We start from the raw sequence: 21,533 nt of genomic DNA, 5'->3' as shown, positions 1-21,533 counted from the left end.
CAGACGCACACCGGCGCTGCTCCCAGTGCCAATAAACGGCGTCGTTGTACCTAAAGATAAAGAACACATATAAGTCTGTTTGATTCCAGTTTCTCGTGATGTGAATGTCGTTTGTGTCTCAAGATGATTTTATATCATTCATGAGGGATACATGTGAGATGTGGTTCACATATTATAGGCCAACAAGTCACTTATAGCAGCTTACATAACAGAAATCACATAGAAATGATACTGCTGAGCCTAAAGAGACGAGTTTTGATAATGTAAGGAGTAGAAAGTAAAAAGTAGTCCAAAAAATAAATACTTAAGTACAGATACCAGAAAATTCTACTTAAGTACAGTAATAAAGTATTTGTACTTCATTACTTCCCACCTCTGCTGACCCCTACATGGCTCTTTCATTCACACAACACAACATCTGAGCACAGAGGACGTCCTCATTCTTCTTCTCTCGTGTTAACGAGGCAGTGACAAGAAGAACCACACAGGTCCAGAGTCTCATGGAGTTCGTTTATCTCTCATTGCTGCTTTGGAGGCTGGTGGATGTTTGCATTGATCTCTTGGGTGGAGCATCATTCGACCACGCTGTCACCATCTCAAGGTTGTTATTTGTTAAACACTGCCTCTCCCACCAGCTGCATTTCTTGACAGTTTCTCGAGCTCGCCTCACCTGCAGCTGCAGATCCCCTGATAAGAGTTTTTCAGGCTCTTTTTCTACTTTTCTTTGTTCTTCTCACCAGGTTTAAACTGCAGTTCGGACTCAAATCAGCAATAAACCCACAAATTCTGACTCATTCACAAACGCAGGTTTTATAGTATTACACATATTACTGGCCCAACAGACACACAGTATGTGTGCTGAGGGCAGACAAACTTCAAACTACAACAATGACAATGTGACCTGACCTCACTGATGGAGCCCCACCTGCTGCTGGCATCCACGATTCTCTTTAAACCAACCTAATGACTGATGGTAGATTTTTGCTTCAGCTGCTGCTCGAGCTGCACTCTGCTCCTCCTGCCGTCGACCTCCAGCGCTCAGAGATCAGGTAGGTCGTTCCTCCCAGTCACAGCCCGGTCCCCACTATGAGCACCTTCCAGGAGCCAGAGAAGGGTGGTGCTCTTAACTATGTGTGGTAAACCCACAAGAGGCTCTGACAAGCCCCGCCCACAGGTCCAACTTCAAGGTGGGGTCAATCAAATTAGATTAATATGTCTCAGAGCTTTTCAATATTATTCTAGAAATATAAATAAACTAATCTTTGTGTTTATAATTAATTGTACGATTGTTCTCTTAATAAATACACAAATTCAGATTCAAAAGAACTTTATTGTCTTATTGTATAAAAAGGTAGAAATGTGTATGAAATTCAGGCACATGAACACACTGCATAAAAACACATAATCATACATGTTCATACATAATTATGTATCTGTGGTATTACAGGAAGTCGTATATCTGAAATCAACTAATAAAATGCAAAAGCGAAGCATGTGAAGCAGTTTTTCTGTCTCCGCCCCTCCACTGTTACATGTATAACCTCCACCGTGATGGAGCATAGAAGTGGAGAAACCCCACCCACGTGAACCAGTGTCGTTTTTACACGTAACAGACGACCAATCAAAGAAGCTGTTTAAATTGTATCTTCAGACACTTTGTTACCAGCAGTCTGGAAAGCATCTGATTGGCCAGAGTCTCAGTTTTCAGCACGACAACGATCCCAAACACACCGTCAGTCATGGATCGGCCTCCTCAGAGGAAACATCAGCATTTCCAAAGCAGTGTGAGATCATCGTTGTATTTCTTTAGCACCAAATCACAACAACAGTAACCTCGAGGTGTTTCACACTGCAAGGAAAAACCCCACAGTGATACTGAGAAACCCCAACAATCACATATCACATGACAAAAGGCAGAAACATACAAAGAAGAGCTCTGAATGAATTCAGGAAGCCTGGAGAAGGATTCCTGAGAATAAAGGTGGTCACCCTAAATTTCACACAGCACCCATAAGAATAACTACAGTAACAGTCGTAATAATAATAATACTGTATATAGCTTTACTTTCTGAAATGTCTTCTAATCTTAAATTTGCAGACTGGTCTCCTGCAGACAGGACAGAGTGACAACGTCCAGTGCTGCTGATGATTTGACAGTGACAGTGCGCTCACACAGAGGCGCTGATGCTTCAGCAGCGCGGCTTATCGTTGACAGCATCAATAAGACTTTAAGCAGCTCTCTCACTAGTTTGCTTCTTATCGAGGTGCCTCAAGCTTTTTGCACAGCAGTGTGTACGTTTGGTCTCTTTAAAAAGGGAAAAAGGAAAAGTTTGCAGAAGTTAAACCCGATCGTTGTCTCACAGCACCGAGTCTTGAGGCCTCTTTAACACTGCTGTGGGGTTTTCTTCCCCTAAAGAGAGAGACCTGTGAGAAGGAGAGAGGCAGAGGACGAACTGAGATGGAGGAAAGATGAAGCCAACGCTCCAGGAGCGAAAACTGCAGTTCCTCTAGCGACCACTAGAGGCTGGTTCAGTCCCCATAGACTCCAATGGTAAAATGTTCCAGCAGAAATAAACAGGCTGCCTGACGTAATAAAAACTATGTGGAGTTGAGTTTCTGTCATATAACTTTAAGGTTTGTAACTGAGAGTTTTATTGATTTATTACCTGCAAAGTTCTTCTCCAGTGACGACTCGGGCCACAGACTTTCGATAACGCTCTGAGCTTCCTCACAATCATCAAAGTAGAATTTCGGTGCGATGGTCACGTCGTCTCGCTCACAGAACTTGAGGTTCTGTCTCAGTCGATCGGAGTCGAACTTCAGCACCTGAAAAAGAAACAGAAGATAATTAACACGTCTGTGCAGCTGGATTTGTAGCAATGCTCGACGTGAAGATCTGAGCGAACGTACCTGTCCGCTCTCCACATGCAGGGCGAGGGCGACGTGATCCCAAACATAATACTGTGGCCAATCATCCAGCTCCCAGGCTTCCATCAGGTTGTCCTCAGGTCTGTAGTCCAGCTCATACCTGAGAGGAAGCAGCATCTGAATCAGCCCACAGAGGTTAAACTGCATCACTGCGCCTCACTGACGCTGCTCAGGTCAGCGCTGAAGTGTAAAGACACTCTGAGTGTCCTGAAGTCACGGCCTGGTTTCTGTTCAGCATCAGTGTTTGTCTCTCACTAACTCTGAACTACATCACAGTAAAACTGGACCCGTGTACTGTCTGTGGCACAGGAACTAGGTCCTCCTTTCACCATCATCTTCTCACCGTGAGTCTATGTGTTAGTAAGTTTCATTAACGATAATAAAGTTATTTTACAAATTACAGACAAATCAGCTGATTCTGAATCTAGCAGCTGTTTTTTAAATGTGTTTAAACTTGGAGTGGCATGACATCATATACAAACACTGGTGTTCAGTAAACCAGTTTGAGATGATCTGGCCTGTGTGACATGGCGTGTTACTCTGCTGGAAGCAGCCAATCAGAAGATGGCACAGTGTGGTCGTGTGAGGACGGCTGTCTGGGAAACTCCCAGCAGATGAGCAGCTCCTGAAACACTCTGGGTCAGACCTTCCCCCTCCCATCCTGATGCTCAGCTTCGGTCGTTTTGATCACGTCTACATGTCTACATGCACTGAGCTGCTGCTCAGATGTTTGAGAAGGTGTATCTAATAAACTGGCAGTGAGTGTGTGGTTCGGTGGACTCCATGGAAATCTTTATGTGTTTCTTACCAGTGTGTCCCACACATGGCCTCTGGTCTCCAGATGAAGATGTTTTCTTCTCGTCTGTAAGCACAGACGGCGTTCGGGTCGTCATCGGGAAGCTCGGGGTACTCGGAGAAGCGCCCGTCATCGTGCGGTCTGTGGACCAGCACAGTATACACCACTTCCTGTTTGTACAGGGAGGTCTTGAACACTCGCAAGACGGGTGGAGCACCGAAGCAAAACTGGAGACAAATAAACAGGTTTCAGTGGAGGGAACACCACGCAGAGATGTGACAAGTGCTCAACTTAGAGCTCTTTGTTGGTGTCAGACTGTTTCGTGAAAGGCTGGTGACAGATTTATAATCTTTGCAGCACTGGTTCCTCCCATGTGTTTGGTGCTTTGTGGTCAGGTACAAGGACCAGACTGAGAATGAGTGAAAAAGCAGCCAATGTCTAAATAAAAGCTCTGAAAAGGCTTCAGGAAATCTGTAGGACTCTTCAGATATCACAATCAAGTCTGGCTGTTGGAAGCAAAATGTAAGGAAGACGTTTACTCACCTCTACACCGAGGTTATTACACGGTAATAGAACTACACCAAAATTAGACCTTATATACAACAAACTGAAACTGAACGAAATGAAATTTAATGAACATGAAAAACTAAAGTAAAATTAATTTACAAAGGAAATGTTTTTGTTTCATGATTTAATATTCTGGTAAAATCACAAACTGCCTGATCAGGTCAGATGGAAGTTTTTATGAGGCTTCTCCTCATATTTGAATATCTATGCAGATAAATTACATCTTCTCTGGTCTTTTCAATAAATACAATAATGAGTCACAAAGACTAAAACTGAGACCGAAACTAATAAAACTAAATGAAAACGAAACATTTTCAAACTATAAAAACTAAACTGAGACCAGCAAACTGAACTGGAGACTTCCTGAAACTGAAATGATTTAAAAACAAAAAAGTCTAAACTAAATCAATTTTTTTTAAACTGCAATAACGTGGTCAGCAGAGTTTTGAGGGGCTGTGTGCTGGATGAACTGAACACTTATGAATAAATAAAATTCAGTTTGTAATGAGTCAGCAGGCGTCTCATCAGTGTCTGCTGTAATAAAACAGCATTATCAAAGGTTAGTAAGTGTTTCAAATTTAGTCTGAAGGAGTCCGTACCTGCTCGCTGTAGGCCTCCAGCACCTCCTCCACCCTGAAGGTGAAGCGGTACGATCCATACCTGGACTTCTCACTGAAGGCTGGAGAGGAGGCGAACTTCCACAGGAACCTCTGCTGCCTCCGGGCCTGCTCCTTGGTCCGGTATGGGAAGGTCTTCTTCAGGAGCCTCCTCTCAGCTGACCGGATCTCCTCTGGTCCAACAGCCAGACTCCACCACACCAGGGACGGCTCTTCAGGGTCCTTGACGCCTCCGTGTGGATCCTTGAAGCCTCCATCCTTCGAGATCCAGCACAGTGACCCTCTCTCTGTGTCGTGTTTCACATGAGACACGTGAAACTCCGGCCGGGGGTACGGAGGGATGTATTTTTTATTTTTGAACAGGTATTTTTTCCTTTTCGTATCCAGGTAGGAATGTCGAGCTTTCGATTTCAGCTCTTTCAGCTTTAAGTGTTCACCCCTTACAAAATATTCTCTATAGTCTCTGCGGTTTTTTCGCGTCTCCATGATTAGATGAAGGATGGTGGCGATCATAAAAACTGTAAGGACCACGCCCAGTAACTGAAGCTGGTTACCAAGAAATGAAAGTTAATTTTTACAGGTTTAAGGGGAAGTTCAAGAGTTTATCAAGCATTTCATCCTGCGAACAGACACTCATTTTAATTTTAATATACATTTTTCTTCTTTTTATGTTATATTTATTTATTTATTGTTAATTCGTTTATTGTCACAAATCAACTCTAATTAGAATTCTGACATCAGGAACACGAGGTGAGGAATCTGTGTTCACCGACAGTCCGTGAAGGCATCGTGGACAGCGGCGGCCCCGCCGACGTCGCAGTCACATGACGAGGTGGACAGAAACAAACATGGCGCCGCGAAAGTAAGGAAAAGTGCTGGGTGAGTGTTTGTGAGCGGAGCGCTGGCCTTCAACCGCCGCCTCAGCCGCTCGGAGTGCCGGGCAGGAGCGGCAGGCTGACCCGCTCTCTAGCGTCACGCTTTAGTTGCAGGAAAACCGAAAAGCGCCAACTTTTAACGGCCTCTTTTCGCTGACTCGTGTGGTCAGCTTGTTTCCATATCAACCGCTGCCCTCGCGCCGTGTGAGCTAACGTTACGTCCGGTTTGCGATGTTTCAGGCCGCTCACGCGCCTCTGTTTGTCTTTGTGTTAACGCAGAGGGCAGTTTGTTCAGGCCCCACCGCAGGACAGATGAGAGGAGGGAGGAGAAGAGGAGGAGGAGACCCACCATCATCAGGTGAAGCAGGTAGTAGGCGTGGCCTGAGGGCTGTCATTCATTCTGCTGTTTGTTATTAAAGACGGAAACAAGCGGTTCGAAGGATTAAAGCTTCGTGTTTTGGGGGTGAACTGACCCTTTAAATAATCCCGCTGAACAATCACAAACTTAAATTATTTAATCGTGACCATCAAAGCAAACTTCAGACTCGTATCACACATTCATGCTTGTTTTCTCAGCTGCTGTGCAAAAGTCTTGAGCCACCACTCATAATTATTTGGGATTTTACTCCATTGGGGACTTTTCTTTACATTTAAAATCAAAAAATGTGGAAAGAAAAAACAAAGTTTGGGGTATGGAAAGTATGTTTGAACCAGGAAGGTGATTCCCAAAGATCTATTAGCTGAAACTAGGTATATCTCAGCATGGTGTGCTGTGTGTTTTTAACAAAGAGGAGGAAGCTAGACGAGTGGAGGACAGAAGAAGTGAGAGGTGTTAACAGCAGGTGACAGTCATGTCCTTCAGAGAGAAGACCTGAGAGATCACTGAAGCCTCATCAGGAGTGGTCTCAGGGGAAGGATGGCTCTCAGGAAGCCATTCTTAAAGAAGGGAAACAGGTATGCCTCATCACACCTGAACTGGATTTAACATTAATGGACACAGGTCTGGTAGAGCAACCAATCAAAATCATGGTCCGAATGTGTGGAGGAGGTCAGGAGGGAGCTACAACAGCGAGTGTCTACAGCCGTCTGTAAAACATGGTGGAGGCTGTGTCGTGGTCTCTGCTGTCCTTCAATCAGTGTGTTGATCTCATCGAAACTGAATTATCAACTCTATGAAAGTGCGGTCAGATTTCCACACGCCATCAGTACCGTCTGGAAACATCTGACTGGCAGCAGCTTCGTTTTTCAGCATGAGGCTGATGCCAAACACACTGCCAGTGCAGGAGAAGCCTGAGGAACACCATCAGTCACAGATCGGCCTCGACAGAGCCCGGACCTCAACATCCCTGAAGCAGAGTGAGATCATTCTGATGGAGAACAGGACAAAAAACAGAAACATCCAAAGAAGAGCTTTGAATGTCCCTCAGGACGCTTGGAGAATCATTTCTGAAGATTCCTCAGAGAGTTCGGACTGTGCTGGAGGATGAAGTGATCCGACCAATTATCGACTTCACCAATCCAATGATGATTGGAGCAGAAGACAATGGTTGGGTGGATGCTAATGTTACGGACTGTGGTGATATTTGAGATCAGAAACGACGTGTTAATAAAACCCTGTTTGGAGCTCGGCAGCCACATGTTTTATTACGTGTTTATGGAAGCAGTGGATCTAAAGATGATTACTAATAACTTTAACTCAATGATTTTACGGCTGGTTGGTTTATTATTTAGAGTTTTGTGTGTCTGCTGGCTGCAGTTACTCAGGAATAGAGCAAGATGGCGCTGAGGAAGCAAAAGCTCATCGACGTGGCCTCTGAGAACCAGAAGGAGGAGGACTCGCAGGAGGACGAAGCTGCAGACGAGCAGGTGAAGAAACGCGAGCGTCCTGAATGAACATGAGGTCGCTCTCGTGGAACCAGGATCAGTAAAATCTGACTGATAATCTGGCAGCCGCATGAAAAACAACATCAGAACTGTTTGTCCTTTTTTGTCTCTGCAGGACGAGCTCTCGGCGTCGCTGCTCGCCACGTCAATGGCGAGGGAGAAACGGCAGAGGGAGAGCAAATCCAAACCTAAAGGTGCAGAAGCATGGAGGTGGAATCAGGGCATTTCGGGAGGTTCAAGAACTGCTGAACCTGTTTCATTTTGAGGGTGTAAGCAGGACTTTGGTGATGAAGCTCTGTGTGTGTGTTTGCAGAGATGTCCGAGGAGGAGATGATGGACTTGGCTCTGCGCCTGAGCGAACAGGAAGCGAGCGCCACGGCACTCAGACGGCAGCAAGAGGAGGAGGAGGCCATGATGAGGGCCATCAAGGAGAGCGTGAGTACAGAGCTGGAGCAGGCGTGCACGCATCTGGGTTTTATTTCTGTCCTGTTTACCTGTCGATCAGCAGCTGATGGCAGTTTGCACCAATCAGGGCCTCTCTGCAGAGCGCCCGCTCTTCTTCTCTAAGACGATGTTACAGATCTGCGTGAATCCTGACATTAGCATGGTTTACTTTTATGCGCTTCTGAGAGTTTCATTCATGTTCTTTAAAGTTAGCTAAAAGCTACAGAACAGCACAGATTACAATGCTAATCTTAGTAAATAAACAAATCAGAGCGAACAGACAAATGAATGCAGAGAAAGATGTTCCTGCTTTTCCTCTCACAGATGGTCGGCCAGACGCAGGCGTGCCGGACCCCCAAGAGTCCATCTCAGCCCGCCGACGTTTCCCTCAGGCTCTGCTCCCGCCGCAAACTAGCGTACTCGAACGGGAAGACAACGCTCGCCATCGATCGAGGAGCCTCAGAGGACGGCTGCCTTCAAGGTAACACCGGCGTCCATCTGAGGTCAGACTTCACACCAGGAAATAAATATGAAAGGCACTGTTTCTTTGTTCCAGCAGGATCTGGAGACGGTGACAACGGGAATTTAAAGAGGAAGAGGAAAGCGGGGAGTCCTCTGCCGGAGATGCCAGACTTGTCGCAGACTCAGGTCTACTCTCAGGCATCTCCCTGCAGCTCCGAGTCTCTGCCGGCTCTCCCCGACTCGCCGCAGGTTCGTCATCGTCTGCGATCTGCAGGAAAACGTGCGTCAGAAAAGTCGTTTAAAGGTTCATCTCTTTGTTTCCTCCCAGAGCTCCGACTCCACGCAGATCCAGGACTCACAGCTGCATCAGTCTCCCGTCTTTCCACTGACGGGCTGCCGGGCGGAGGTCCGCATTGGCCGGCTGAGCCAGGACCTGCTGGACACCTGCAGGAGCTCCGGGTTCGTGCTGTGCTCTCAGAATGGTTCGAACGCCACCCAAAAGTCCCGTCGTCCCGAGAGCCCGACGTTCCCTAAAAGTGACGTCGCCTCATGTCCCAAAAGCCCCGCCCTGTCTGGCACAGATCCCGACAACAGCGACGAGATTGAGCCGAGCCCCGAGTGCGCTAAAAGCCCCGTGTTTGGCAGGAACGCTCAGCACGAGAGGTCGCCGAGCGCCCGCAGACCTCGAGACGCCATGCGCAGCCAAGACGGTGAAAACTCAGGATTCACGTTTTCTTCTCAGGACAGTTTAACCCCCTCCGTGAAACCCACGTCCCCCGTGTTCCCACGAAGCCCCGGCATTCCTCCATCAGAACGGTTAGCATTCCCAGAAAGTCCCAATAGAGGACAGGCCGAGCCGAGCCACGCCCACTCCGAGAGCCCCGTTTTTGGACTGCAGCAGCAGAGGTGCGAGAGTCCTCCAGCCAACAGGAAGGTGAGCTCAGAGGTCGCAGTGCTGCATGCAGGGTCAGAGCGCGCTTTCCCCCAGAAAGCCGAACGCTCGATACATTTACGTGGATTCTCTGAAAGCGTCACGATGAGACGCTCGATCGTGTGCCTCACTGGTCCACACTGGGCACTCAGTTATTTGATGTTTATGTGACTTTTCAGACTCTTTTCTCTATTTTCGTTGCTCTTTATTGCAGGACGGTCAGAGTCGATTGGACAGGCTGAAAGCGTCCGAGTCAGGTAGGAAGGTCGCTCGCTCTGCTTTCGGACTGTGTGGACTCTGTCTGTTTTTATTGACGGTGTTTTTATTCTGGATTTCCTCGATGCAGACGAGCTGAGCGGGCGGGCCAAAGCCCCGAACCCGGCCGAGAGTCAGCTGACCAGCGATATGACGCTAGTCTGGTCTGACGGGGACGAGGACGTCACGGTACACAGCTGATCATTTTACTACAAGAACACAGCTCAGCTCGTCCACACAGACTGCAGATGAAGACGGGGCGATGTCTTCATCTCTGTCACATCATCTTAAAAATGTCGTTTTTTGCTTTTTTGTTTTTCCTGCAGCCGACCGGCTCTCCCAGCCCCGTCTTCCCAGAGGAGACGTCAGTTCATCAGGCGGAGAGCCCGGCGGCCTCCCTGAACCACGTGGCTGCTTCTTCAGGGGCGACTGGATCAAACTGCAGGTACGAAACCTCACGTGTCAGCTGTCAGGCTCACGAGACTCTGGTGAGTAAAAGATGAGGGGAGCGGGATGTTCACCTGTTTCTCTTTTTCAACCCTGAAATAACATTCACCTGTCTCACAGCCTACGTTACACCCACCCTCAGTCACCTGAGGTGGTTCATGCTCGTCCCAGCGCCTCCTCCCTGTCGAGGTTATCTAGGCAGATCCAGCTGGGCGATGTTATAAGTCTTTCATGGCCTAGAAATACCCTGAGGTCCCCCGAGAGGGACTGGGAAGCTTTGCTTGAACGGACAGATAGATGGAAGTGTTTCCTTAGAAACAAAGAAGGCGTGGCCTGAATACAGTCAGTAAACACGTGTCTGTGGGTTTTGTGCACGTTACTTGGATCCAGCTGTAACGTTTGTGCACACAGACAGGACAGTGAAGTCCTGCTGCCGAACGAATCATGCAAACCAGTTTCCGTCTTCTCTCTGTCTGTTTGCAGCCTGCGTCCTCAGAGCAGCTCCAACAGACAAACTTCGCCTGAAACTTCTTCCAAGTCCGGCACAGAGGAGCCGCGGCCTGATCGCAGCAGGACGCTCTCCTCTGTCGGCTCTGGAGAGTCCGCCGACTCCACCACGGTTCACTACTACTGGGGCGTTCCCTTCTGCCCGCGAGGCCTCGACCCAGACACGTACACGCAGGTGGTCACGCTACAGATTACGATCATTTATAACGGACTCGTTTACAGCACATCATGGTTCTGACATCAGGACGAGGCTTCGCTGCTGTCTTTTACTTCATGCATGAAATTCTGCAAAAATAATTAGTGACTCTTTCAGTAATTAAATGTAGTTTTGGTCTTAGATGTGACAGAAGTCAACATGGCCGACGTTTCAAATGTGAAGTCAGCGTGTCTACAAATAATCCCTGAAATGTTTACACAGTTTTTTTCTACTTGTGGAACTTTATGATGTCACAGAGGGGGGGTATGGCTATTGTCAGTCAGAGAAGCCCCGCCACCTGCTGTTTACGAGGGACAGCCAATCAGAACAAAGTCATAAAAGGCGGAGACAGAGGATGAGCCGAGAGGCTGCAGAAGCCCCTGTTTAGGATAAAGAAGGATTATTTTCAGCTGTAAATCATGCAAAGCAGCTTTAATGAAGTCCAGGGATTGTTTCAAATTTATTTTATTGTGTAAAATAAATTTGTTTGTTTTTATTCTTAAAAATGTCAAAATCAAATCTGAGTCACTGTGAAATCAGTAACGTGATGCGTGTGTGACGGAGAATGTTGACCCGAGTATCATAAGCGTGTGTCCACTCATCCTTCCTGTCGCCGCTCAGGTGATCGTGGCTCAGATGGAGGTTTACGAGAAGACTCTGAAACGGGCTCAGCGGCGTCTGCTGAGGAAGGCGGAGTGGGGCGAGGCCGTCCTGCCGCAAACGGAGGTACAAAAATGTCTCAGAAGATTACGTTTGTTTGCTTCTGTTCCAGATGTTTGAACACGTGTGATGTTTTTAGGAATCGCCGTCGCACGAGTTGCCCGCTGGATCGCCTCAGCGTCACGCCGCTCGCAGGTAAAACTCTGCTCTCGGCCGTGAAGCGGCGTCTGCTTCGTGTTTGGAGGTTAAAGGAGATTTCCGTCTGATCTGACGAGGAACGTTCGATTTGTTCAAACTGGCTTTCAGACGAGGTCTCAGGCTGAGGAGCAAAACTCAGGATGAAGCTGCTGATACTCCGACAACGGAGGAGAAGGAGGAGGAAGAGGAGCAAACGAAGACGGAAAACAAAGAGGAGGACGGGAAGAAGGATGGAGACGAAGAACCGATGGACGCTGAGGACTGTGAGGTTTGTCCAGGTAAGGATTTTGTCTCCGCTGTCCTCACGCCTGAGCCTGAGTTCAACGTTTTTCTTCAGACTAGAAGAAACTCATCAGATTGTCTCTAATCCGGAAGTTGAGACGCCGAGGCTGATGTGAGTGTAAAGGACCTGAATGCAGTGAGAGGAGTGAACAACGATGCTGTGATATGTTTGTGTGTTTTATTATCTGTGTTTTCCAATAACGTTATTCTTCATGTGACCTCAGAGACGCAGCTGAGCGGCGACAGCAGTCAGGACGTGACGCTGGTGTGTGACGCAGAAGATCAGGTGAGTCTGCTCAGGTGTGCGGGAGAAACTCGCAGACAGGAAGTCAGGAGGTTAACTGCAGGTCCCAACTGACTCCTCCTCCACCCGGGAGCAGCTGGCGGTCCTCGCTCTGCTCAGCCTCCGGTTCGTCGCGTGCAGGACCTGCAGAGCAGACTGGGACCGCCGTCAGCGGCTCCTCTCCATCACGGTGGAGTTTGAGTCTGACAGGAAGGACTGCTTTCAACTGATTAGCAGCAACTAGACTTTCAAAATAAGAGTGTGGAGCTTGTCTGCTAGTAAATGGATGGTGTTAGAGAAGATACCTGCAGCACCGTCACAGTGACGCTTTCATTGATGAACGTCGCCGTGTGTGTGTGTGTGTGTGTGTGTGTGTGTGTGTGTGTTCATCCTTTATATCTGAGCTCATGTGTTCTGATCTAACTGCGTTAAAGCTGATTGGCCGACTCTGACAGGAACTGGTCCTGAGTTTTCAGGGCAGCACGGTGCTGCAGTGGTTAGCACTGATGCGTCACGTTGTGGATGTTCTAGGTTCAAGTCCACAGGTCAGCACCACCTCTGCATGTTCTCTTCCTCAGAGACACGAGACCCTGAACTGTACAAGCAGCAGGTGGAGGTGCTGGGTGGGTTTGTGTGTGGCAGCAGTCAGTAAATAATGTGTTAAAGTGCTGAAATAATGTGAAAAGTTTGTCCGCAGCCTGCAGCTAAAACTCCGGAGATTCAGATGATCCTTCACGCTGATCCTCCCTCCAGGAGCGAGCCACAGGTGGAGGAGGTGGAGGCCGACGGTAATCAGACAGAAAAGCTTCATTTTCACCCTCCATGCTGCGTGTTTAAGAAGCTGAAGCTGTCATTTATCCTCAGCTCCAACAGGTGAACAGATGGAGGCGGACGTCCCCGTCAGGAGCAGCGAGGGCGGCGCCGGTCAGCCTGTGAGCAGGGAGGAGGTGCAGGAGGACGGAGGGGATCCAGATGTGGAGGAGATAAAGGACCAAGCGCCGGAGCCGGCCGTCGTCCCCCGCAGCCCCGAGACCGCCGTCGACTGCCCGCTCTGCCAAGCGTCCTTCCCCGCGAGCAGGATCGAGATGCACGCCGCGTACTGCGACGGCGAGGTAGCAGTCGTGGAGGAGAGGAGGCCCAAGGTCGACTACATACAAGGTGAGTTGTTTTTTTTAAAAATCCGCAGAGTTCATCAGGAACTTTAATCGTTCAAACGCAGCGAGCGGCTCGAAAAAGGAGAAACAAGAACAGCTCAGAGAAATCTGCGATGAAAGAAAACACAGAAGAAGAAAAACAACAAAGACGTCAAAGAACAAAATGATAAAACACTGCTGAAGGTTCATAGATCGGAAAGATGCTTTAACTGTCACACATGCACTGTAGATGAAAGAGGATGGTTTATTTTGTCTTACAGCAGCCACAGAGTAACTCAGTAACATAAGTTACATAATAGGAAAAAAGAAGGAATGAAGGAGTAATAGAAATGAAATAAATCATAGAATAAAGAAGCTTTTATATAATAGTGAAGTTCCACTGTTGTTCAGCAAGCTGCGATCATAAACCCGAGCTTCCATGATCGGGACGTTTGTTTTGGTTTGTCGTCATCGTGGAAATCTTTCGGACATATTCAGAAGCAAAACCTTTCCTCTGTGCTGCGTCTCGTATATCCGAGCCGATCTGCTGGAAGCTGCACTGTGCAGTCACACTCGTCCTGTGTGATGGTTTTAAATGATGATTCATTCTGCGTCAGCCAAATATATAAAGAACACAGTGCTTCACGTTTTGAATGAAATCGGAGTTCAGGCTGTGTCAAACTCGGGCGTGGCGAGCGTGGGCGTTAGATTATCGGAGTAATTCACAGGTAGAAAATCAGTTCTCTCAAGATTTTTTTATTCCAAACCTTCACATTGAAGCTAGTTGGATGCTTTTCTGTATCAGTGTGTCCAATTTTAAACCTAACAGTGACAAAACGCTGCCACCCTCAGGCCAAACTGGGAATTACAACATGAGTCACCGGTGAGAGTCAGATGTGGCATTTTGTGGTTTGATTTGTGGTTTCAGTCGGAGCTTTGTTCTCCTCTTTAGTGTCACGGAAGACTCAGAGGAAGAGAACACACAGAGCGAACGCCGAAGACACAAATGAGGGCGCTGACGTTGGCAGGTAGGTGTGTCTGCGGCGATGTCTACATTAGCTGCAAGAGCTCTTTGTTTTCTGACTCGCTGCTTTCTTCTAAATTAATCCAACAGGAACCAGGAGAAGTGCTACATCTGTCAGAGAGCCGTGCCTCTGAAGGACTACAGCCGACACACCGAGCTCTGCATCCAGCGCCACGGATCCAAGACTGCAGCTGTAAGCCGGCGACGCTCTGAAACCACACACCTGTCTGCTTGTAGCTTAGACAGTCCACCAGTTTAGTCTGCAACAAACCGCGATCAGCCTTTTTTTCACTGTGTAAACTCAAATCTGTTTACAAAGAAAGAGCAGGCACATTTGAGCCGCTCGTTTCAGTGAAACTTTAGCTCGTCATCTTGGTTTGGTTTCGTGTTTTTACTCTGGACCCACTTGTTTTTAAATTTCTATAGTAAGTCATGGAAAACCAAACATGCTACTGTGCAGAGCAGGGCGATATGGCCAAAAATATTTATCACGATGTACATTTGAAAATTTGCGTTATAAATGACGATATAATTGATGCGAGACAAAATACAGCCCCACAACTTTACTAGCGCAAAAAACACCCATTTATTTTCACTTAAACAAGCAGCTGTTTTTTATGTACATTAAAGCTATATAAAAATTTAACAGTGCAAATGCAAATTCCTTGCTGAAAGTTTAACCAAAAGGCATTTCCAGTGGAAATGGGCTGACATATCCTGAGCATAACCATGTATAATATCCACTGAAGTTAAAAAGAGGTGCTTTGCAACATTAAACTGCAGTGTGCCAAATAAAAAGCCAAATATGTATTTTTCAGACCATAAGGTGCACGGGATTATAAGACAACAAAGCAGTCAGATAAATCAAACTTTATTAAACTCATTCTTCTTGCTTCCTCCACTTCTGTACCATTGATTCATTAATGCTGTATTCTATCACAGCGGCTCTATTCCCATGTTGCAGTATATTAATGACTAACCTCGTATTGTGGATGGATTATCTCAGTTGTTCTCCTGACTGACGTTTGGTCCGTTTACAGCATCCTGCCATGCGACTGTATTTGTCTCTAACCATCAGGAACCCTCACGTTAACTTTTATTGAGTGGAAAAAGGTTAGCGTTCATCCTCTAGCTTCACTGTGTTTATGCTAACATAGCTGTGTCGCTAGCGATCACGTAGCACATCATTATATACCAGCTAGCCCAACTTCAGTAACCCTACAAACGTCACTGCTGTTTAGTTTCCTGTCTTCATTTATGTTGGAAGTGATAGCAGAGCTGTACGTTTGAATTTTTTCAGAAATCTCTCCGTCAGAACATGCAATATCATGCTTAGGTAACTAGCGAAACTAGCGAGCTAACTTCTGTTAACTTCCTGCTAACTTCTAACTCGTTAAATGTAATAAACTCTGTTTTCATGGATGCCTGGATGTTAAACTTCATAGTTACACCTGGTAAAGCAGCAATGCTGATCGTTTTATTAAAGATGAAAGAATTTAGACAGTTTTTAACTCTCAGTGATGCTGCAGTGATCGTTTGACTTTGGGACCTGAAGGGGACGGAGTTTAGGACCCAGATTACTCCCAGATTTACGAGCACCTTAGTCCGACAAATACGGCAATAGACCCTGTGCACGAGAAAACGCTAACTTCCTGGTTTGAGACCGGATGTGGGGTTGTACATTTCTGGTAGCTTTACTTTGCGGTCAATCGCTACTGCGAAGATATCCTCCAAAATCATGTCCAAAACTGGAAAACGGAAAGATGGCGTTAAGTTACAAAGAGCAGAAGGTGGGAACACTCACCACTGTTGTGTCATAAAAATCTAATGATCAGTTTTGATGTTTAAAGCGTTTAGATCGATCAGTTGTTTACATCACTCAACACAAGCAGAACTGCATCACTGCAGCAGAAGAGACATCGTCCACATGCAGAAGCACATCTCTGTATAGTGACTGGTCTCATGATTTAAACAGGCAAATGTTCAGCATTCAAACTACAGGTGAACAATAGTCAAACCAGATGTTTCCCCGTTATGTCGAGATCAGCTAGTCAAGTACACACCTACACAGCATGTTAACAAACTGTGAAAAAAGCCACACAAAAAATGAATGATTGCTGGTAACGGTTTCTATACATTAGTATTTACAAAGGGTATGTTGTGACTTGCCTTCAAAATTATAGTCGTCCCTCACTATAACGCGGTTCACCTTTCACCTCGCTGTTTCGCAGATTTTTTTAGTGCAAGTTTGCGCTTTTTTTTTTTTTTACGTCACATTGTGTCCTGCGTCCTGATCACTGCTGACGATCTCCTCCGTCTCTCCTGTACAGTACAGAATCGCTGCATCGATGCTAGCAGTGTGACTCTGAAGTGCAGCGCTGTATGTCCACGATGTCCACCAAACGTTTTGCACCGTCAAAAATAAAATCGGCTCCTTGATTTCACCTCTCGCTGGTTATTTGTAGAACATAACACCCGCGATAAACGAGGGACAGCTGAGAAATATAACATTTGAATCCTTTTTCTCTTTTGCTCTGAGGCGCGGGGGAAAAATATCGACAAGTTGATGAACATCATTTACAGATATATTGGGTAAATGCCCGAGACATCTATAGAAATGTAAATCGCCGCTTGATTCATTCATTTGCTTAACTTGTTTTGGACCGTAAACCAGGCGCGAATAGGACACCGGAAACAAAGCTCCCCACAGGAGTTTCCGCACCGGACGTAGCATATGCTAACGTGCACATAGTCAATAACAACGGCCGCTTGCATGTTCTACAAAAAAAAAAAAAAGTTCTTTGGTGGGTATGTGACAGACAAACACCACCACTGAAGTGGGACCATCTTTACAAACCAATTCTGGATCATCCGTTTCACTCAACGATCCACCTTCTCCCTTCTCATTCTCCGTTACCACCGTGCTTTTTCGGCCATGTGCGCATGCGCGTTTTACTCATATTCTATCGTGATATTTCATTTTCTTATCGTTGCCTAACATTGTACCGATATTACCGTGAACGGTATAATATGGCCCAGCCCTACTACTGTGTTGTAGTGTGAGCGGTGAGGTCTTTATCAGCACTAAAACATGTAAAACATGAAAATACAGGACCAATTGGACCCTCTGGCAGCCCTGCTCTGGACCCCGGGCCTTATGTTTGACACCCCCCTTTGCCAGATGGCTTTGGCGGTGTAGATCCACAGGTGACAGTCTGACAGGAAGCAGGATGTTCGTAGCATTTTTCCAGGAGAAACATCAAGGAAAATGTGTAACAGCAGCAAGCTTTTATTTTGAAATCAGACACCTGTTGATCCTAAATTACAGCAGGCTTTTGTTTTGTTATTCCTAAACTTAGTTTTTATTGTTTTTTGGTTAAAAGCAGAGCAGACGGAGCAGGAGACAACAGACAGGGACATCATAGCTCAGGTGACGAAGAAGAGAAGCTGCTTGAAAAGCTGAAGAGTTTCATTCAAAGTGCCGACTGTTGGTGTTAAAAGAGTAAAAGTTCAGTAAAGAAACTTAAAGATGTTTAAAAGTTGTTGTTTTCTGATCTTGCAGAGGGGAAATCTGCTGCTGGCTCTGGATCAGACGGAGAGCAGAGACTCGGGTACGTCATCGTTGTTGCTCTTTGTTTTTCTTCCTCTGAAACACAAAAATCTGAATGATAAAAAAAAGCAAAGGCTGTATATAAAAGATGGATGTAGCCCCATTACGGTGGTTTGTCATTTGATGTCATTGTTTTTTAGGGGGTTTTCCTGAAGGCAGAATTTGCCAGGTTCAGATGAGAGCGCGGAGTGCTAAGCTATCGGCTAATGCTAGCTAGCTTTGTTAGCATGTATAATTGACTGCATGGTTGTATCACAGATACCTGCTAATAGTTGCTGAATAACAAATTTGAAATCACCATGTTTGTAGCACAGTCATTGGACGGTCTGAGGCAGCCATGTTTTTACAGCCACGCCCCCAATAAAGCAGCCTGCAGGAACGTTGCTGAATTTACTGTTCAATACGTAAAGTAAAGGTTTTTTTTATTCTGAGCAGTGATGAAGAAATCTTCTCATTTATCGATTTATCGTGTGATGCTGCTGATGTGATGTCAGCCCGAGGCTCCGCGTGAGCGTTTGATTCAGTGGAAACGAGCTGACAAAGAAAAGACTGTCGGATCATTAGCTGTATGTATTATTGTTATTATTATGAGTTTATTTAGGTGATTTTCTTTAACTTACACAGAATAAAACAATGATGATAAAAAACAAAGAAAAAGTAAAATAGAGTAAACACTGATGAGACGTTCCTGTGAGCTCAAAGCTTCCAGCAGAGAGGTCTGTTTGAGACGGCTGCAGTTCCTCACGCTGACCACCAGAGGGCGTCTGACGCTCATATCTGTTTTTGCTTCCTCGTTTTTCTTTATGACAGCACTGTCAGCAGGTCAAAGGTCACACAAGTGACATGTGAAGGAGCATGCTCAAAAATAAAAGCCTCCGCCTGTGGACCTGATGGGAGAAAAATGCCAGAGTCCCGACTGCTCTCTGCAGATCACAGGAGCTAAATGAAAACCCAAAAGTCTGAGTCACAGTTAAACATCTTCAGCGACAACTCGCCGTGACCTTCGTGCAGAGCGGAGCGTCTCGCTGTCAGACTTTGTCTTTTGTTTCCGTTCTCACTGGAATTTGTTTTTCCGAGGCGAGGCCCGCGCCGGCCTTGGCCTTGTTGCAGTGTAGTCTAACGAGCTTAAAGGGAGGAAAACACGAGGAATGAGTCTCAGATGTCCACGATAAACGTGTCCAAAGCTAAACGCTCAGCGCTCAGGCTTCAGACTGGGATGGAGTCAAATTATAATCTCTTTATTTAACTTATTCACCAAACTGAGCCGCGCTTCACTGAGCAGTGATGAGCTGCTCGTCACGTTTCAGCAGCAGGACTCAGTTACAGCCCTCGTGTTTCACAGGCGTCCTAAATCAAACAGTCTGGCCTCCCGAAGGTTCACCGTGAAGAACTTTCTCACACATTTGAACCCTGAGATGAAGTTACTGAGTGGAGACTTTGATAGTTCTGGTATAAAGTCTTTTGTTATGATGATTATTGAGACTCTGATGTGACTGATTATAGATGAAGCTCCAGGTTTTGTTCTTCTGTTATCAACGTTCCCGTTTCTAAAAGTCAGGGACACGGGGTCGGGATGTTTCTAGAAACGGGGAAAGCTGTTGTCCTGCTGATGTGATGTCACCGCTGAATCAGGGTTCATAAAGTCACGTTTTCCTGCCTCGCTGTGTTTCTGCAGATGCTGGCCCGTCTGGATCCAAAGTCCTGCCCGGGTAAGGCGCCTTTAAAACAGCTCTGGGTTTGAAGTCCAGCTGTAAAGACACCTGAAATCTTCCTGCTACACCCTGTTTGCTCAAGTTTTAGACGCCTGAAATCTTCTCTGTCTTCATTCTTTCAGTGATGTCATCGATCTGCGGGATGATGATGATGACGAGGAGGAAGTGTCAGCATTCAGGGTCAGTAACTCTCCCATCAGGTCCTTCACACCCATCTCAGAAGCCGCCGACTGCCTTATCGACTTCAAGAAACAGCAGCGAGCCAAGAAGCCGTACCAAAGACGCCGATGAGGGCGGAGCCTTAACTGGAGCCCACAGCGGGCTGAAGGACATTTCTGCAGATCGAACTTTTGAGTGCTGAAAGTGCGTCGGGCTGACGCTGAAGATGTCTCAGTCTACCTCCTCATGAACATTTCCTTTATGTTACTGTAGCTTCGCTCAAACATGAAATGAAATTAAATGTTGGATTTTCTGCCTTTGATTTTCTGTCCCGTCGTCATGGATACTCGTGTGGAAACAGCGGGTTAGATGCGCTGAGGCGCTGCTCACTGCATTTACAGGTGAGGCCAAACCAAAGTACCTGCAGTTCCTCTAGTGGCCACATGAGGCGGCAGTGAGTCAGTCCCCATAAACTCTCACAGTACAGTCGAGTTTTCAGCTGATCGTTTCACTCGGTGTGCTTGTGTGCGCTGGCCTTCGGTGAACATTCTGCTCACCGTGCTCTGACACACCTTTGTGTTGCCAAGCGACTGGGATGGGTGGGATTAGAAATGAGTCTGTCAGAGGGACGCCTCAGGTTAGAGAGGCGAGGCTGATGTGGTCTGGACAAAGGAGGAGAAGAGGGAGACCTCAGAGCTCTCTGGGTGTCATCCAGAGAAGGATAGGCTGGTTATGGAGGCAGGTGGTCCGGCGTGGTGACCTCTGAGGTCACTGAAGGAAGAAGTGCTGAATGTGGCTGTGCTGAAGTCGTGACTGAGTGATTGTGTCAGCTCAGAGTTTCCTAGATTACCCAAGAAAAACACCGCAGAAAGTCCGGTGTGCCCTCAAGCAAGGGTGTTGTGCCATCACAGTTGGTGCACCTCAGCAGCATCAGACAGACGGGCCTGCAGCTGGTTGGGTGAAGGTGTCTTTTGGACCAGCCTTTTCCTCCGTCGTGGCTCAGAAATGACACTACAGCACCAAACTGCATCTGTCATCGCTCCAGGAGAGTGACACGCCACGGCATCCAGACCTCACTTTCCTGTAACGTAACAGTAACATCGAAGACTTCCTGTAAACCAGAGGACACCACGGTTAGAGAGGTTTGCTCCACAGATGAACTTAACAGTGTCGGTGCTTGAGTCCAGTCCCGCTCTGTGCATTGTTTCCTCGATCAAAGATGGACGAAGGCTTGTGATGTCACTTTCTGGGTTTTGAGGCCTCAGCGTCACCATTTTGGCTGCTAACCTGTTCACCCGCTGTTGGCAAGCTAGCCCTTGCATGGTACCTGCTGAGTAGCACACTGAATAAACGCCTAGCATGAAATATTAGTTCTCAAATAATTTAAAAAAGGCTCAACAGCACAAACACGCTGCAGACGCCCAGGGAGTCCTGCTAGCAGCCTGTCAGTCACAGAGGCCACGCCCCCTAGCTTTGAGGAACAGGCTGTCTGTAAAATCCGTCACCGCCGGAGCCTCGAGTGGCGCCGGAGGAACTGCAGTGTAATGTGCATTATTCTTACTC

General features: G+C 46.8%; 2 protein-coding genes across 11 annotated transcripts; one reads left to right on the top strand and one right to left on the bottom strand.

Annotated features, from left to right (window-relative positions):
• Positions 1-1,321: 1,321 nt before the first annotated feature.
• LOC146566279 (uncharacterized) lies at positions 1,322-6,075 on the bottom strand. The gene is made up of 5 exons (XM_085289910.1): positions 4,891-6,075; positions 3,737-3,951; positions 2,911-3,028; positions 2,667-2,826; positions 1,322-2,424 (listed from the first exon to the last, which is right to left on the bottom strand). The coding sequence occupies exons 1-5, from the start codon at positions 5,419-5,421 to the stop codon at positions 2,411-2,413; spliced, it is 1,038 nt and encodes a 345-aa protein (XP_085146036.1). The 5' UTR covers positions 5,422-6,075; the 3' UTR covers positions 1,322-2,410.
• uimc1 (ubiquitin interaction motif containing 1) lies at positions 5,039-20,292 on the top strand. 10 transcript variants are annotated; one of them, XR_014894196.1, is made up of 24 exons: positions 5,039-5,295; positions 5,650-5,787; positions 6,063-6,150; positions 7,540-7,649; positions 7,783-7,861; positions 7,981-8,102; positions 8,436-8,822; positions 8,902-9,507; positions 9,719-9,761; positions 9,851-9,948; positions 10,086-10,204; positions 10,690-10,888; positions 11,531-11,635; positions 11,709-11,764; positions 11,876-12,045; positions 12,274-12,335; positions 13,030-13,120; positions 13,197-13,490; positions 14,418-14,493; positions 14,580-14,682; positions 17,876-17,919; positions 18,052-18,100; positions 19,775-19,808; positions 19,934-19,988. XR_014894196.1 is itself a non-coding variant. In XM_085289906.1 (24 exons), the coding sequence occupies exons 5-24, from the start codon at positions 7,560-7,562 to the stop codon at positions 20,100-20,102; spliced, it is 2,952 nt and encodes a 983-aa protein (XP_085146032.1). In that variant the 5' UTR covers positions 5,072-5,295; positions 5,650-5,770; positions 6,063-6,150; positions 6,573-6,737; positions 7,540-7,559; the 3' UTR covers positions 20,103-20,292. The 10 variants fall into 10 exon arrangements, 8 of the variants coding, with proteins under 8 accessions (XP_085146032.1, XP_085146031.1, XP_085146030.1 ...); XR_014894195.1 differs by having other exon boundaries at positions 17,873-17,919; XM_085289906.1 differs by lacking the exon at positions 17,876-17,919 and adding an exon at positions 6,573-6,737 and having other exon boundaries at positions 5,072-5,295; positions 5,650-5,770; positions 19,934-20,292.
• The last annotated feature ends 1,241 nt before the right edge of the window (positions 20,293-21,533 follow it).

Source organism: Mchenga conophoros, linkage group LG10 (assembly GCF_057382185.1).
Source record: "Mchenga conophoros isolate Kocher_MC1m ecotype Shallow Benthic linkage group LG10, M_conophoros_male_GT1.1, whole genome shotgun sequence".
NCBI classification, from domain to species: Eukaryota; Metazoa; Chordata; class Actinopteri; order Cichliformes; family Cichlidae; genus Mchenga; species Mchenga conophoros.
This window is presented reverse-complemented; position numbering and strand designations above follow the sequence as displayed.

Coding starts and splice junctions, on each gene's coding strand:
- LOC146566279 (XM_085289910.1), bottom strand. CDS start 5,421: ATGATCGCCACCATCCTTCATCTAATCATGGAGACGCGAAAAAACCGC. Junction 3,952..4,890: donor TGGAGGCCTACAGCGAGCAG/GTACGGACTCCT, acceptor ATTTGTCTCCAG/TTTTGCTTCGGTGCTCCACC. Junction 3,029..3,736: donor GCCATGTGTGGGACACACTG/GTAAGAAACACA, acceptor GCTTCCTCTCAG/GTATGAGCTGGACTACAGAC.
- uimc1 (XM_085289906.1), top strand. CDS start 7,560: ATGGCGCTGAGGAAGCAAAAGCTCATCGACGTGGCCTCTGAGAACCAG. Junction 7,650..7,782: donor ACGAAGCTGCAGACGAGCAG/GTGAAGAAACGC, acceptor TTGTCTCTGCAG/GACGAGCTCTCGGCGTCGCT. Junction 18,101..19,774: donor GACGGAGAGCAGAGACTCGG/GTACGTCATCGT, acceptor GTGTTTCTGCAG/ATGCTGGCCCGTCTGGATCC.